Source organism: Oncorhynchus mykiss, chromosome 28, assembly GCF_057628025.1.
Source record: "Oncorhynchus mykiss isolate SJ-2025 chromosome 28, ASM5762802v1, whole genome shotgun sequence".
Lineage (NCBI taxonomy): Eukaryota > Metazoa > Chordata > Actinopteri > Salmoniformes > Salmonidae > Oncorhynchus > Oncorhynchus mykiss.
Genome location: NC_143049.1, coordinates 18,671,536 through 18,690,323, shown reverse-complemented (window position 1 = coordinate 18,690,323; position 18,788 = coordinate 18,671,536). Strand labels below are relative to the sequence as shown.

Genomic DNA, 18,788 nt, shown 5'->3' with positions numbered 1-18,788 from the left:
TTTGGGAACGTTATTACTTCTCCTCATTATTTTTGAGCTATGCAGACAACGGTAATGGGTCTTGAATGGATTACACCTCTCAAACCAATCTATAAACATGTGTTTACTCTTCAAGACCTCAGAGAACAAGCTGAATCATTGTAATGATGTTTATACTAATTACTAAGCAGAGTAGGCACCTCCTCCCGTCTCCTAAAGATAAATATGGTTTTATAAAGCATACATGGAAATCTAATTTAACGAGTGTAATTTATTTATATATATTCCATTTATCAGATTTACGTATGGGTGGCACATGAATTCTAACCCTGTTGATGCAAACTGTCAATCAAAGCCTTAAAGTGCCCTAGCCAATGTACTACATACAATGTGCTGTGCTGTTCTGTGCCTGTACTGTGAATCTTCAGAGTCATTATTAAACCACCTCGACCACAATCCTCTGTCTTGTCTGTGCTCTTACCAGCACACGGGAGCGAACACAGAGTAAAACCTAACATAAAGAATATACGGTCCAACTGAGCCATACATGGCCACATTTATGAAGCACTCACAATAAATACACATAATTATTATCACCATTCTACAGAGGATTCTTCAAATCAAATCAAACTTTATTTGTCACATACAAGAATACAAGAAGTGTAGACTTTACCATGAAACGCTTACTTACAAGCCCTTAACCAACAGTGCAAGCCCTTAACCAACAGTGTAAGCCCTTAACCAACAGTGCAAGCCCTTAACCAACAGTGCAAGGGGCTGCGTGTTGCCACGCAGCCCCTTGAGAAACACTGCTGTATAGTAGTACTCCTACATGCAGTATAAATAGTTTTCGTTCCTTCCCATCAGACACTCTGTTTGTACTGGGCTGCCTGCATCTCACTCACTTTAGATATCTGTAAAGGGAGATCCCGGTAGTACAGCCTGCATGCCTGCTTCTCACGGTCCTGGAAAGCATACTCCCTGTTAATGTAGATTCAGAGCCAATCTCAGCAGAGCGACTGCCCTCTTGCACCAGTCAAATGTGGGGAAATGGTAAACTCGCCCCTCTAGAGAGTAGAGTAGGGAACATAAGCCTGACTCAGTGATGGGAGCTTGAAATAGAAACAAACCACTATTAGTGAGGAACCTGTGTAGGCTATATGTGTGGGTAGGTGACAACTCCATGTATAAACATATTTCCTAGTTCTATAAACATAGTTCACTCCTAATATTGATGTATTGTGTTTGAGGCTATATAGGCTCAATAAAGCAGATTATTTTACCTTTATTTAATGAGGCAAGTCCGTTAAGAACAAATTCTTATTTACAACGGCCTCCCGGGGAACAGTGGGTTAACTGCCTTGTTCAGGGGCAGAACAACATATTTTTACCTTGTCAGCTCAGGGATTCGATCCAGCAACCTTTCAGTTACTGACCTAACGCTCCAACCACTTGGCTACCTACTGCCCCGTATTAACATATTCCCTTTTCCAAACTTGGACTGCTTGAATCAAATCAGTATTTTTTGCAAAGAGAAAACATCAATGTGCCTCATAAAATTAGGCTATTGGAATCATACCTAAATAACATTTCATCAGGGAGTGTGTGTTTATTCAAAACGTATTTTAATAACAACATAATAAACGTTTATTTATGGACAATGTTGTCATGGAAACTAAGTACAGACGTAATGTGCAGTGAAAAAAGTCACCTTGAGCTACTCCGGAACGAGTCTAGTCAATATCTGCGTTTTCATAAAGCATACGGTAAAAGCAAAACCATAGGATTGTTAACCCTGGCGGCACAGACAGCCAGGTAAGACAACGGTGAGAACTGGGAAACTTCAGATAACGCTGGAATGTGTGGATATTTTATCTGACGGGGCCATACTTCAGTGACATCAAAGGTAAGATGACAGGAGAGGTATTTCAACATTTCAGCCCCACCATGAACAATAGGGATGGACAGCATTTTTCAGAACCAAAAAATTGTAAACTGTGGACAGCTCCCATTGACAGATATCAGCACCACATGAGATGGACAGCTTAATTGACAGATTTCAGCACCACATGAGATGGACAGCTTAATTGACAGATTTCAGCACCACATGAGATGGACAGCAAATGTACGCTTCACTGGCAGCAGTGGAAGATTTCAGCAGATCAGTGCAAGGTAGCTCCTTCTATAGCTCCTCAAATCAATCAAACATAGCTTGTCATAACCAAACAACTATACTCCTAATCTGTTTGACATCTGTAGCACACACTATGCAGCATACACTATTTGAAACAGGTTGTTGCTTAATTAACAAATGTACAAAATGGTAAATAGATCAAAATGAATAAATCTCATAATTAGGGAGGAATTCAGAATACTGCAGTGACACAATGCAAGGTGTCTAAGACTTAAAACGTCTCTCTCTTCACCCTGTTTTCTGTTACTTCCATTAATACATGCCCTCTAATCATTCACTCTGTGCACTCTGAAACACTGCTAAAAGATAAAGCACATGGATCCTAAATATTCCGTTTCCTCATCATTATTTATCTGGAAACACGTTGCTCTACGGACAGAGGGATGTGGTTGCATTTGGACCATAAACACTGAATTCAAAACAAAACACTGCCGATACAGTGGAGTGGGCTAGACAACAACAGACAGGCCGAGCCAAACGACAACAGAGCCTCAGACACAGTGACGGGTGGAGGGATTGATTATCACAGCCTAGGTAGGTGCCTGGCAACATCTATCTTCATCCTCCAGCAGACAGGGGGGGAGCAACAACAGAAGAGACAATCACATTTAATTGGAGAACTCTAACAATGATGGTTCAGGGGAGGCCAGGGGAGACTGAAAATGAAAATAGCATTAGGCATCTAAGCATGCATACACAATGGCTGTCTGGCGCTACATTTTGGTTGATTTATTCCTATTATGTTTCCTCTTCGTCCAAGAACACAATTATTGCTGTGGTCCTAACACTAGAACCTTCATATTGTGTTGACCAGCATGTCAGTCCACAGTGCTACCCCAGCATGTCAGTCCATGATCAGTCAGTCCACAGTGCTACCCCAGCATGTCAGTCCATGATCAGTCAGTCCACAGTGCTACCCCAGCATGTCAGTCCATGATCAGTCAGTCCACAGTGCTACCCCAGCATGTCAATCCACAGTGCTACCCCAGCATGTCAGTCCATGATCAGTCAGTCCACAGTGCTACCCCAGCATGTCAGTCCATGATCAGTCAATCCACAGTGCTACCCCAGCATGTCAGTCCATGATCAGTCAGTCCACAGTGCTACCCCAGCATGTCAGTCCATGATCAGTCAGTCCACAGTGCTACCCCAGCATTTCAGTCCATGATCAGTCAGTCCACAGTGCTACCCCAGCATGTCAGTCCATGATCAGTCAGTCCACAGTGCTACCCCATCATGTCAGTCCATGATCAGTCAGTCCACAGTGCTACCCCATCATGTCAGTCCATGATCAGTCAGTCCACAGTGCTACCCCAGCATGTCAGTCCATGATCAGTCAGTCCACAGTGCTACCCCAGCATGTCAGTCCATGATCAGTCAGTCCACAGTGCTACCCCAGCATGTCAATCCACAGTGCTACCCCAGCATGTCAGTCCATGATCAGTCAGTCCACAGTGCTACCCCAGCATGTCAGTCCATGATCAGTCAATCCACAGTGCTACCCCAGCATGTCAGTCCATGATCAGTCAGTCCACAGTGCTACCCCAGCATGTCAGTCCATGATCAGTCAGTCCACAGTGCTACCCCAGCATTTCAGTCCATGATCAGTCAGTCCACAGTGCTACCCCAGCATGTCAGTCCATGATCAGTCAGTCCACAGTGCTACCCCATCATGTCAGTCCATGATCAGTCAGTCCACAGTGCTACCCCATCATGTCAGTCCATGATCAGTCAGTCCACAGTGCTACCCCAGCATTTCAGTCCATGATCAGTCAGCCCACAGTGCTACCCCAGCATGTCAGTCCATGATCAGTCAGCCCACAGTGCTACCCCATCATGTCAGTCCATGATCAGTCAGTCCACAGTGCTACCCCAGCATTTCAGTCCATGATCAGTCAGCCCACAGTGCTACCCCAGCATGTCAGTCCATGATCAGTCAGCCCACAGTGCTACCCCATCATGTCAGTCCATGATCAGTCAGCCCACAGTGCTACCCCAGCATGGCAGTCCATGATCAGTCAGCCCACAGTGCTACCCCATCATGTCAGTCCATGATCAGTCAGCCCACAGTGCTACCCCAGCATGTCAGTCCATGATCAGTCAGCCCACAGTGCTACCCCAGCATGTCAGTCCATGATCAGTCAGCCCACAGTGCTACCCCATCATGTCAGTCCATGATCAGTCAGCCCACAGTGCTACCCTATCATGTGTGCTAGCTCCGTCCAGTGATCACCAAGGGAAGCCAACACTTGCATGTTGGTCAGCAGCCTTTAACAAACATGTGATCATTTAATGAGCCAATCTACATAGTGGAGATACGTTACCACTTATTCCTGACACAGGCAGTTCAGCTATTGATGCAGAAACTGAAACATACTACGGTAAAATCCCATAAATAGCAGGATTACAGTAAGAGTCCCTGGTTGAAATTGTTTCCACTTCACATTTACAATAGAAATGCATTCACCTCATGCATGACATCTTGATTCAAATGAGATGATCTGACTAAAATGGGTGAACTAAACACGTAAGGATGGGGATTGGATGGTCATTAATGATTAGTAATGTGTCTCGAAATTCCTGTCTGTCACGTGAACTGATGGAGATGGTGGTCACTTCTAGAGAGTAAAGTCACATTTTAAATAGCTCCTGTACTGTACTGTCTGGTCTTAACTTTCCTAGAGTTGATAGGGACAAACCTGTCTAGACTGATGTTACATAAAGAGCCATGTCACCATGGTAACTGATGACCAGCTGTACAGGGTCATTAAAGAGACAGACAGAGCAAGGAGTGTGCGGGGGAGAGGAGATAAAGGCCATGCCAGCGGTGTGATAGCTGGTCATTATCATCATCTGCTCTCCTCACTCCACTGACATCACAGTCCAAAGGGTATCTGTACCCCCGCACACTGACCTGAACCCCCACACATTGACTCGGTACCAGTACTCCCTGTATATAGCCTCCACATTGACTCAGTACCGGTACCCCCTGTATATAGCCTCCACATTGACTCAGTACCGGAACCCCCTGTATATAGCCTCCACATTGACTCAGTACCGGTACCCCCTGTATATAGCCTCCACATTGACTCAGTACCGGAACCCCCTGTATATAGCCTCCACATTGACTCAGTACCGGAACCCCCTGTATATAGCCTCCACATTGACTCAGTACCGGAACCCCCTGTATATAGCCTCCACATTGACTCAGTACTGGAACCCCCGGTATATAGCCTCCACATTGACTCAGTACCGGTACCCCCTGTATATAGCCTCCACATTGACTCAGTACCGGAACCCCCTGTATATAGCCTCCACATTGACTCAGTACCGGAACCCCCTGTATATAGCCTCCACATTGACTCAGTACCGGTACCCCCTGTATATAGCCTCCACATTGACTCAGTACCGGAACCCCCTGTATATAGCCTCCACATTGACTCAGTACCGGAACCCCCTGTATATAGCCTCCACATTGACTCTGTACCGGTACCCCCTGTATATAGCCTCCACATTGACTCAGTACCGGAACCCCCTGTATATAGCCTCCACATTGACTCAGTACCGGAACCCCCTGTATATAGCCTCCACGTTGACTCTGTACCGGAACCCCCTGTATATAGCCTCCACATTGACTCAGTACCGGAACCCCCTGTATATAGCCTCCACATTGACTCAGTACTGGAACCCCCTGTATATAGCCTCCACATTGACTCAGTACCGGAACCCCCTGTATATAGCCTCCACATTGACTCAGTACTGGAACCCCCTGTATATAGCCTCCACATTGACTCAGTACCGGAACCCCCTGTATATAGCCTCCACATTGACTCAGTACCGGAACCCCCTGTATATAGCCTCCACATTGACTCAGTACCGGAACCCCCTGTATATAGCCTCCACGTTGACTCTGTACCGGTACCCCCTGTATATAGCCTCCACATTGACTCAGTACCGGAACCCCCTGTATATAGCCTCCACATTGACTCAGTACCGGAACCCCCTGTATATAGCCTCCACATTGACTCAGTACCGGAACCCCCTGTATATAGCCTCCACATTGACTCAGTACCGGAACCCCCTGTATATAGCCTCCACATTGACTCAGTACCGGAACCCCCTGTATATAGCCTCCACATTGACTCTGTACCGGTACTCCCTGTATATAGCCTCCACATTGACTCAGTACCGGAACCCCCTGTATATAGCCTCCACATTGACTCAGTACCGGAACCCCCTGTATATAGCCTCGTTATTGTTACTTTATGGTGTTACTTTTTATTTTATTATATATTTTTTACTTTATTTTATTTAGTAAATATTTTAAATCAAATAACATTTGATTTCATTTGATTTGACCTGTCTTCTACAATCCAGGTTGCAGACAACAGCCCCTTTAAACCATCTATGGCCAAACACACTATGCACTTTCTGTGGCCGAAACAACGTTGAGGTCTATCTTAAAGGACAGATTAGACCTTTTGGCTTGTATGTTAAAGGTGTGTGTGCGTGGATGTGTGTACTCATGCTCATGGACAAAATAATTGCTGTATAAAGAACTCACCAACTCAATGCGCAACTGCAGCCCACTCATGTAACACACAGAGTGTGCCTTCAAGCATTCCCCGAATTAGACCCTGTGGATCAATGAGGTAGTTGTGAAGCGTCTCAAGGTTCCGATGCTGTGGCTGCAGGAAAAAACAACCTGTTCCCACGGTAACCACCAGACTAGGTCAACTGTCTGACAAATCCAGGCATAGTTGACAGTCTGTCACGTTCCCTACGCCCTTTGGCGTCACTCCATCTGGCCGTCACTGACCGCCCCCTCGCCCGACCTTCCCTGGCTGTTTGGATTTTCACACCGCGCACCTTCACTTTACAATTGGCAGCAAGCAACACCTTCATGAGCTGCCGCTCCATTCCAATTTACCATGTGCATATTAGCAGAGTGAAAGCACTGGAGCAGCTTCATATCCCATCCACAGCTCTTCTGTTCTACACCTTGGCAGGGGTATACCGGTACCCCCTGTATATAGCCTCATTATTGTTATTTTATTGTATTACTTTTTAATATTTTTTTCTTTAGTTTATTTGGTAAATATTTTCTTAACTCTTTCTTGAACTGCATTGTTGGTTAAGGGCTTGTAAGTAAGCATTTCACGGTAAGTTCTACACTTGCTGTATTCAGCGCGTGTGACAAATAAAGTTTGATTTGATTTGAAGGTCTGAGAGAACGTTAAACGAGCGAGATGGAGGAGGATGGGGGGGGATTGGCATAGTTCATCACAGTTAATCTGTATTCTAAAAGGCCGTCCATTCAGTGCTGTAAAAACATGCAGTTCCATCTGTCATGTAATAATGAGAGGGAGAGAAGTTTCGAAAAGAGAGTTTGAGTAGGTGCCTTTCTCACCGCTCAGTAATTACAGAGAGGTAATTAACAAGTCTATGGCTCCTTCATCAAGCTCATTATCTCATTTTTACCATCAGGGGCATTTCGCAGGGAAATCATTAATCTGCCACGAATGTCTGTCTCTCATACACTCATATGCGCATGCACACACACTCACTTACGTGTGTATACAGTACACGCGCACACACACGCACAGTACGTGCACACACAAGTATGTACTGACGCACACAAACACGCACGCAAAATGCACACATACATGCAAAGACACACACGCACAGTGCTAATATCCAAGTGTCATTTCATTGAGTAGATTTTTTGTCACCTTGTGTGTAATTGCATGACTTTTTGTACAGCGAGTATGAGAGTTTGATGTGAGAGTGCCTTTAGGTACAAAGCAACTTTTACAAAGCTTTGTGTGTGTTCAGTTGTGGAGTGAAACATTTTGGTCTGATGATTGCAGCTTTACACTGTTACGGAGGGCTCTGCTCACCCATGTGTAGTCTCTAGTCCCCATAATAAACCAACACAGGCTTGGAGCCCGACTGCATAATCTCTCACTGGTTTTGTTTACTTATGTTATGACTCCACTGATGGCTCCTTCGTCTCGTGCTTCTCTCCTATCCTCACCTAGCGTGGGGAAAGCCAGGAGCAGACAGAGAAATGTGCCATCTCTTCCATCTCAGTTATGAATATTTCATGAAATAAACTTTAGTGGAATAGTTTAGTTACAAGGGGAAAAAGACCCAAGAGGACCTCTTAGCAATGTACTGCAACGTAATCAAACAGTTGTTGTTTTGTCCAAATGGGTAGTAAGGGTATTAACCAAAACAGTTCAATCAAATCGAAGGCAATCAAACTCTTAAACTCAAATCATGACAGAAGAAACATCACTAAATCACTGTAGCTTTTATGTTGAGTCCATTGAAAGCCAGAAGAGGTTTTCCAAATAACATGAACAAGTGTTTCAGAAGCAAAACACCAAGAATTCCAAAGACACCTGGGGCCTGTTCAGCATGGTGCAACGTTACAAAACGGTCAGATAGAAATGTACTGTGTAGAACACATACAGTATGTTTGTCTTTCAGGTAGAATAGGGAATCGTGTTGGTCAGCAAAGGTAAAACGACCTGCAACATTCACCTCACTAAATCCACCCCTGATCCACACACTCTCTTCATCATGACTCAGCACTCATTAAAGGGCCATTAACCCATCTGCTGTTATAGTGACATAAACCAGACTTATGGGCCTCATCAACTTTATTCCTCCCCATCAACTGCTTACAATAGAGCCGTAAAACACGAATGAAGCCAAAGGACCTTTAAAATCAAAGCTATTTATTGGCAAGTAGTTACCATGGTAATCTAGCATGGAGTGAGCACAACAACAGCAATAAAATATGAATGAATAGTAACAGAGGGCTTTGCAGTGGCAGGTCAAGGATATAATACATTATCTACAGCAGAAAAACATTGCCTGTCAAACGTAGTATTCCAAACCTGACAATGACCATAGGAGTTGGCAAAACAGCACAAACAGATCTCGGACCAGGCTAAAAGAACGTGCAGCACTTCAGGAATAAGATGAAATCCAGGTGAGACTCAAGGAGCAGAAAGTTCTTGATCAATCGTAAAACACAAGTTAACAGAGCCTGGTTCGTGTCTGTATGTGAGGGGAAATGAAGCTAAATATATCCTGGGGCAGAGTCAAGGGCATGACGAAGAATATATCCATACAAAATGTCCTCCGTAATTACTGTTCAACGAGAGGAAGGAGCATGGTCAAGGATAACCATAGAACCCCACATAGGGTTGGGCATAAAGGAGAATCCGGTGTAGGCCAATTCAACGGTGTAGACTAAGGATTATATCAAATTTAATCCTTAAAAAAAAAGTATTATCTCTGTGTGAAGTTTTAAGAGCCCCGCTCACATTCGTACTCAGCTCTCTCTCATTCAGTCAGGGGTGCAACTTTGGTTTTAGAAGTGGAGGGGACAAATATATAAATATATATATATATTTTTTTAATTATCCAGTCGGATAAACACTCCAAACCCGACTGCTCTGAGGCGTCTGCATGGTCCTAAAGCACCCCATTGAATCGTTTTGTATCATATTCCAATGATAAAACTGTGTGGGACAAAAACACAATTTTAGAATGTGGGGCGGACATGTCCCGTCCCCGTCCCCAGTGAAAGTTGCGCTCCTGCATTCAGTAGTAACATTACCTCTTCTCTACAGACTCTACAGACGAAAACACCCCCAAACACACAAACATGACGCAAACAATGTTTCACAGATCAAAGATAATCCCACTTCTGAACATCAATGAGACACACAGCATCGTGGCAAAGCCAAATCTCTCAGGAGCTTGGACATAGACACATGAAATGTTCAGTCATATCACAAAATCAAAGCAACAGAGGTGACAAAACCCTGGGATGTTGCACTGGAAATACCAACAGATCAGTATCAGCACGAGGTGATCAAAATTACAGAGGATATAGTCTCCATACATGAGACCTCATAGCACCTAGTCAAACACCGCACCTTGTCAGCCTATTTTGGCCAATCGCCTGCTGACATTCGTATCTGCTCAGAACTGGAAGTGTATGTCGAGGAGCAGCCAATCGTTTTACAGTTTGGTCAGGTACAGTTGAATCACAAATGAGGCAATATGAGGTCCATGCACTCTGGCAAAATATGGAGCAGCTCTTAGCACCAAGAGACCTTCATTGGAATAGTAATACAATATTAATCAGGCGAATGCATTAGACTAAGCATTGTACATGTATTAAGATATGCATGAGAGGATTTCCAATGGTTGAAAAAAAAAACATGTTTTTTACAAAGGATGAGAAGGTCTAATTCACTTGGAGTCATAATAACCATAAAACATAAAGCTTTACTACATACTTTGAGCTGGGGTGTAATCATTACTCTCTAATCATTACTCCAAATATTCTGGTTTGCAACAAAAACCAGAGTTGCTATTGGACAGATTCAGTTAGGTCCCTCTCTGTTTGCTCAATCTGTCCAATTGAAACGCTAGGAATGATTTGCAACTGTTTGGAGTAATGTTAAGGTATTATCTAAGAGAAGCACATTGCAGAAACGCGATTGTTTACCACAACTTCTACCCATGGACAAGGTCCATTATGATACACTGTACATCCCTACCCACTTAATGGATCCTTCGCTCTAAGTGTCCTTTGGGGTATTTCAAAACTGTTAAACTATATTTGTGAGAAGGCTGGGGGCTCTGAAATGTCCCCACACGGTCTCTTCTAGCTTACATGGCAGGGCCTTCTTCAAATAAAAACACGTTTTTTTCAGGTAAGAATTGTTCTTAGTACTGTTTTTCTTTTCGAAGCTAAGAAGATTATTAGGACAACATAACGACTCCTTTTATGTTAGCTTCTCCGTACAATACCTTCGTGCCCACCTAGCTTTGAATTTCAGCAATAAGGCCATCTGTGTTGCTACAACAGTAAATACCCAGCCCCTATTATCTCGGCTGGGGAAGCATTGTTTTTAATTACTGTGCAACTTGTTTCTGGAATGTGCAGCACCATTGTTTACATTCCATTTATTTTATGTGCAATAAAATATAGAGAAGTGCACCAAAGCTCATTTGTTGGAGAACCATATATCTTCAAAGTGAGAATGCGACAACAAACACCTGAAAGGTTTGACTGAGGGAAAAGGATAGATCACGCTGACAAATGTCTCAGCTATCTGAGACAGTTAATAGCAAGTCATAACACCCATGCTTCAACCAATATACTAACAATCTTGGTAATAAGTCAAGCTAACACAAAATCAGGCCATCATTATGTTCCCCAATCCATACAAATCCATCTACAAAGCCCTAAATATCAGAGAAATAAAAATCTAGGAACATCAAAGTTGTCAAAGCTATAAATTCACACCAAGAACAAATGTACAAGTATAGGGGCCAAACTCACCTTCCACACTCTTTCCACTCTGGATAACTTGCGAGTTTTCATTCCAAGTGTTAGGAAGGGCTGTTAGCATGAGCCAGAGACTGAGCAGAGTTATATGGACTGGCTGAGTGAAGCTGAGTCAAGATCTGTCCATAGTGGAGACACACCTTAGCCCATCATGGTGAGAGCCTTCATACACTCAGCGATTCAGCATAAAATCCCCAAGCCTCACATTAACAAACTGAGTGTGTGTGTGTGTGCATAAGAGTGTGTGTGTGTGCTAGAGAGTATGTTTGCTCAGCAAGACACAGCCCTCATTTCTCAAGTGTAGACAAGCGTCATCGTAAGGACCCCCTGTTGAGCTAGCCAACAGCGGCTAGAATGTGACATCCATCCTATCAAACTAAAGCAGGTCAGGTCAGTATACAGAGGGACTCTACAGTATAAGATAGAACAAGCTGTCTGACGGCTACGAATGGCCATTCACACACACACACACACACACACACACACACACACAATGCTGAAACACAACACTATGGGAGTCTATGGGACATAGACAGCCGGCCAGCCCAGCAGCCATGCAGGCTCTCAGCTCAGCATCCTCTCTTTCACAACAATCAGCACTAAGTCACTTACCAGGGCCATTATCTCACTCTCCCCATTCAGCCAAGATCAGCATAACACTCCACACCACACAGCAACAACCCAGCCACTTTACAGCTGCTCTATACCCTCTGTGGGCGGGATTTTTATCCTTTCTACTTACGTGTCCCTCTCCTTCTCATCTACCAGGGGGAATTCACCCCAACTGCGGGGTCGGCCATCTCTCACTCACCGTTTATGAATGCAATTAAACAATGGTCCATACTGAGCTAGGTTTAGCTAGGCTCAGTGGTGGCTGTTTGTGTCTTAATGGGTTTAATAGAAATGCATTGGTACTGTACAAGGTAGAATAGAACTAGTAGTCTTCTCAATCACCACGGACTACCAACACAACGCTGTGATTGCTATCAGTGCGAATAAAAATGTAACATTGTAAGAGTCTGACATGTTCTGATATGTTACTTTAGTCTTTATGAGTGTAGCATTTAGTGAAGTAAGGATTCATCCAGACATGATAGAACTGTTCGCTTCAAATTAGAGTAGTGAAACGGCTCTACTCAATAAAGAGTTGTTTCACACTGAGACTCGACTGTCCTCTGGTCCAAGCACCGCTCCATTACCCACACACTAACTTGCCAGTTGTTCACAACCAATGTTCCCTCTAATTCTTTTGGCACTTAGCAAATTTCAGGTCTGCTGAGCGCAAACTGAAACATTGTGAAAATTCTGTGCAGCTTCAGGTACGAGTTTACTGTGAACACTGAGGCTGTACCTGCTTTAAGTTCCAGTTATAACAGTGGCCAAGTAGGCTACTGTGGCTATTTGATCATAATGTAGGTCTATCAGAGTGGACTACCATCAAAAACAATGGAGAAAATGCATCCCATAACATTTTAACATGGAAATAGCTGTTTTATTATTCAGCCTACAGTAGCAGCCAATGTGTTGTGTTCAATGTAGGCCTACATTCCATGAGACTTTTGAAAAAAATAATGCAGGGCTTGACATTATCCACTTGTCCTTCAAACAAGGAGGTGACTGAACATTGTGTTGTTTGATGCAAGAATCCACTTTACAAAATACATTCATTATTATTTCCATACCATTATTACAGAGAATCAGACAAAGTATGCTACCAAAACAAATCAAATGTTATTTGTCACATACACATGGTTAGCAGATGTTAATGCGAGTGTAGCGAAATGCTTGTGCTTCTAGTTCCGACAACGCAGTAATATCCAATGAGTAATCTAACCTAACAATTTCACAACAACTACCTTATACACACAAGTGTAAAGGAAGGAATAAGAATATGTACATAAAAAATATATGAATGAGTGATGGCCGAACGGCATAGATGCAGTGGATGGTATAGAGTACAGTATATACATATGTCACGAACCGGCTCAAAGCCCGTAACAAAGGGAGACAACGTGGAGATAAGTAGTAACAAAATATATATTTATTAACTAAAGCAACTAAGGAAAATATACAATGGTGTGTGTAATCAGTAATCAGTAGTGTAAGTGAGTGTTTTGCATGCAAGAATGTGATAATGCAGGGTGTTGAAAGGTGCCAAAGCAAACAAACAAAAGGCCACCAAGAACCACAACACAATCTACAAAGGTGTCTGCATGGAGAGAGTCTCCTCCATGAATGTGGAAGAGGTCTATTTATCCTGGGCGACACCGGGCCCAGGTGTTTCCCATGAAGCTGACGACCCTCTCAACTCCGCCCACCGGCATCCTAATAAGGAAACAAGAACAAAGACAGAATACGGCAGACAGAGTGGGAGGGTCGTCACACATATGAGATGAGTAATGTAGGATATGTAAACATTATATGAAGTAGCATTGTTTAAAGTGGCTAGTGATACATTTATCACATACATTTTTCCATTATTAAAGTGGCTGGAGTTGAGTCAGTATGTTGGCAGCAGCCACTCAATGTTAGTGATGGCTGTCTAACAGTCTGATGGCCTTGAGATAGAAGCTGTTTTTCAGTCTCTCGGTCCCTGCTTTGATGCACCTGTACTGACCTCGCCTTCTGGATGATAGCGGGGTGAACAGGCAGTGGCGGTTGTTGTCCTTGGTGATCTTTTTGGCCTTCCTGTGACATCGGTGGTGTAGGTGTCCTGGAGGGCAGGTAGTTTGCCCCCGGTGATGCGTTGTGCAGACCTCACTACCCTCTGGAGAGCCTTACGGTTATGGGCGGAGCAGTTACCGTACCAGGTGGTGATACAGCCCGAAAGGATGCTCTCGATTGTGCATCTGTAAAAGTTTGTGAGTGTTTTTGGTGACAAGCCGCATTTTTTCAGCCTCCTGAGGTTGAAGAGGCACTGCTGCGCCTTCTTCACCACACTGTCTGTGTGGGTGGACGATTTCAGTTTGTCCGTGATTTGTACGCCAAGGAACTTAAAACGTTCTACCCTCTCCACTACTTTCCCGTCGATGTGGATAGTTTTGTTGAAGTTGAGTGTGAGTTATTCACCTCCTCCCTGTAGGCCGTCTTGTCGTTGTTGGTAATCAAGCCTACCACTGTAGTGTCGTCTGCAAACTTGATGATTGAGTTGGAGGCGTGCATGCCCACGCAGTTGTGGGTGAACAGGGAGTACAGGAGAGGGCTGAGAACGCACCCTAGTGGGACCCCAGTGTTGAGGATCAGCGGGGTGGAGATGTTGTTACCTACCCTCACGGAAGTGAGTGCTACGGGGCGGTAGTCATTTAGCTCAGTTACCTTAGCTTTCTTGGGAACAGGAACAATGGTGGCCCTCTTGAAGCATGTGGGGACAGCAGACTGGGATAAGGATTGATTGAATATGTCCGTAAACACACCAGCCAGCTGGGCTGGGGATGCCGTCTGGGCCTGCAGCCTTGCGAGGGTTAACACGTTTAAATGTTTTGGTCACGTCGGCTGCAGTGAAGGAGAGCCCGCAGGTTTTGGTAGCGGGCCGTGTCAGTGGCACTGTAGTGTCCTCAAAGTGAGCAAAGAAGTTGTTTAGTCTGTCTGGGAGCAAAACATCCTGGTCCGTGATGGGGCTGGTTTTCCTTTTACAGTCCGTGATTGACTGTAGACCCTGCCACATACCTCTCATGTCTGAGCCGTTGAATTGCGACTCTACTTTGTCTCTATACTGATGCTTAGCTTATTTGATTGCCTTGCGGAGGGAATAGCTACACTGTTTGTATTCGTTCATGTTTCCCGTCATTCCCGTGGTTTGGGAATGTTTTAATAGACGCTGTGGGTACGACATCGCCGATGCACTTGCTAATAAACCCCTTAGCCCTTATTTTCTTTTGTAGAGTAGGTCAGGGCATGACTGGGGGTTAGTCTAGTTTATTATTTCTATGTGAGGTTCTAGTTTTGTTTTTCTATGTTGGTGATTTTGTATGATTCCCAATTAGAGGCAGTGGTAATCGTTGTCTCTAATTGGGGATCCTATTTAGGTAGCTTTTTTCCACCTGTGTTTGTGGGATATTGTTTATGTGTAGTTGCATGTTAGCAGTCCATTGTCATCACGTTTCGTTTATTCTTTATAGTTTTGTTGTGTGGTTCACTTATTTTAAAATAAAAAATGTGGAACCCAGATCACGCTGCACATTGGTCTGAGTATGCTTCCAACGAATATCGTGACAATAGTCCCCACCATTCACATTGTAAATACAGTCCAGTTCAAAGTGAACAGCACAAATTAATATATGGCAATGGACTATTTGCATATAGGCCTACTGCAGCTCTGATTGGTTATGGTGCACAGGTCTGTGGAGTCCGGGCCTGAGTTGTGCCTGTCAATCCAATAGAATCCTACTCTGGTGCTCTCTGACTACAACAACATGTCTTGCATAGTTTGTTTTGTTCTGGTATGTTGCATTGAAAGTGGCTAATATTGCATTGATTTGATCACAATCCCCACGGTAAAGGGAAACATTGATAGTGTTAATGGGGAAAACTCTAGAAAGTTGAGTGGAGTTCAATCTCGTGCGTCTCTCCGCGGCCTGATATTTCTTCTGCCGGGGAGCTGCACACCTGTGCACTCGAGCAAATAGTGAGCAAAGTAGTGAGGCTATAAGAGTAGCAAGGCTACATACAGACACTAGTCAGGCTGATTGAGGTAGTATGTACATGTAGATATGGTTAAAGTGACTATGCATATATGATGAACAGAGAGTAGCAAGTAGTGTAAAAAAGGGTTGGCGGGTGTTGGGTGATGGCACAATGCAGATAGACCGGTTAGCCAATGTGCAGGAGCACTGGTTGGTCGGCCCATTTGAGGTAGTATGTACATATGTACATGAATGTATATTTAAAGTGACTATGCATATATGATAAACAGAGAGTAGCAGCAGTGTAAAAGATGGGTTGGGACAGGCACACAATGCAAATAGTCCAGGTAGCCATTTGATTACCTGTTCGGGAGTCTTATGGCTTGAGGGTAAAAACTGTTGAGAAGCATTTCTGTCTTAGACTTGGCACTCCGGTACGACTTGGCACTCCGGTACCACTTGCCATGCGGTAGTAGAGAGAACAATCTATGACTGGGGTGGCTGGGGTCTTTGATAAGTTTTAGGGCCTTCATCTGACACCGCCTGGTGTAGAGGTCCTGGATGACAGGCAGCTTAGCCCCAGTGATGTACTGGGCCGTACACTTTACCCTCTGTAGTGCCTTGCGGTCAGAGGCCGAGCAATTGCCGTACCAGGCAGTGATGCAACCAGTCAGGATGCTCTCGATGTTGCAGCTGTAGAACCTTTTGAGGATCTCAGGACCCATGACAAATCTTTTTAGATTCCTGAGGGGGAATAGGCTTGTTGTGCCCTCTTCACCACTGTCTTGGTGTGCTTGGACCATGTTAGTTTGTTGTTGATGTGGACACCAAGGATCTCGAAGCTCTCAACCTGCTCCACTACAGCCCCGTCGATGAGAATGGGGGTGTGCTCGGTCCTCCTTTTCCTGTAGTCCATAATCATCTCCTTAGTCTTGGTTACGTTGAGGGATAGGTTGTTATTCTGGCACCACCCGGCCAGGTCTCTGACCTCCTCCCTATAGGCTGTCTTGTCGTTGTCGGTGATCAGGCCTACCACTGTTGTGTCATCTGTAAACTTAATGGTGTTGGAGTTGTGCCTTGGTCACAAGCCAGTTCGACACATCAGTGGAACCAAATAAGTTAAAAAAATGTAATCTGGTCCCATGCTATCAACACAGACTTATTTTTGTATGGAAATTGACCATAGTGCCATTCAGTATGAGTGCGAGCTGGGGAGATTCAGATTGACACATCCGGCAATAGAGTTACTGCATTCCCATGATTTGACAACCAATCTGGAGCGCAGGATGAACATCAATCATTTCAGATCTGTTTCCTGTCTCAGTGGGCCTCACTCTGCGGATTCCAGAATAGGAAATCACAGTTCTTAGTTCCGAGTTCCATCTCTCCCCACCAACTCTCCCCTAACACGAGGCATTCATTATCTACTCTATATCTCTCGCACCACTTTCAATGTGCAGGGAAAAGCAATCTGCTCTGCTGTCCTACGAGTTGTGGGGTCTATGACTACATGAAGCTCTGCTGCTGCCTGAGAGGGGGAACAGGGGCTGAAGATAAAACAGAGCAACCACAAGGAGGATGTACAGTTGAAGTCGGAAGTTTACATACACTTACGTGGGAGTCATTAAAACTCGTTTTTCAACCACTCCACAAATTTCTTGTTAACAAACTATAGTTTTGTCAAGTCGGTTCGGATATCTACTTTGTGCAAGACACAAGTCATTTTTCCAACAATTGTTCACTTATAATTCACTGTATCACAATTCCAGTGGGTCAGACGTTTACATACACTAAGTGCCTTTAAACAGCTTGGAAAATTCCAGAAAATGATGTCATGGCTTTAGAAGCTTCTGATAGGTTAATTGACATCATTTAAGTAAATTGGAGGTATACCAGTGGATGTATTTCAAGGCCTACCTTCAAACTCAGTGTCTCTTTGCTTTACATCATGGGAAAATCAAAAGAAATCAGCCAAGACATCAGAAAAAAAAATGTAGACCTCCACAAGTCTGGTTCATCCTTGGGGGCAATGTCCAAACACCTGAAGGTACCACGTTCATCTGTACAAACAATAGTACACAAGTATAAACACCATGCAGCCATCATACTGCTCAGGAAGGAGACACATTCTGTCTCCTAGAGATGGAAATACTTTGGTGCGAAATGTGCAAATCAATCCAAGAACAACAGCAAAGGACCTTGTGAAGATGCTGGAGGAAACAGGTACAAAGATATCTATATCCACAGTAAAACGAGTCCTATATCGACATAACCTAAAAGGCCGCTCAGCAAGGAAGAAGCCACTGCTCCAAAACCGCCATAAAAAAGCCAGACTACGGTTTGCAACTGCACATGGGGACAATGATCATACTTTTTGGGGAAATGTCCTCTGGTCTGATGAAACAAAAATAGAACTGTTTGGCCATAATGACCATCTTTATGTTTGGAGGAAAAGGGGGAAGCTTGCAAGCCGAAGAACACCATCCCAACCATGAAGCACGGATGTGGCAGCATCATGTTGTGGGGGTGCTTTGCTGCAGGAGGGACTGATGCACTTCACAAACTAAATGGCATCATGAGGATGGAAAATTATGTGGATATATTGAAGCAA

The 18,788-nt window shown here is 44.1% G+C and overlaps 1 protein-coding gene across 2 annotated transcripts in view; it reads right to left on the bottom strand.

Moving 5' to 3' along the window:
• LOC110508657 (A-type potassium channel modulatory protein DPP6) overlaps nucleotides 1-18,788 on the bottom strand; it is a 121,509-nt gene that overhangs the window by 80,477 nt on the left and 22,244 nt on the right. Inside the window, exon 1 of one of the 2 annotated variants that reach the window (XM_036966513.2) lies at nucleotides 11,550-11,805. The exons of the other annotated variant lie outside the window; for it this stretch is intronic. Within the exon in view, the coding sequence (XP_036822408.1) occupies nucleotides 11,550-11,591 (42 nt within the window). The 5' untranslated portion in view covers nucleotides 11,592-11,805. Of the gene's footprint in view, nucleotides 1-11,549; nucleotides 11,806-18,788 lie in introns of those variants that run through there. 2 annotated transcript variants of the gene reach the window in all.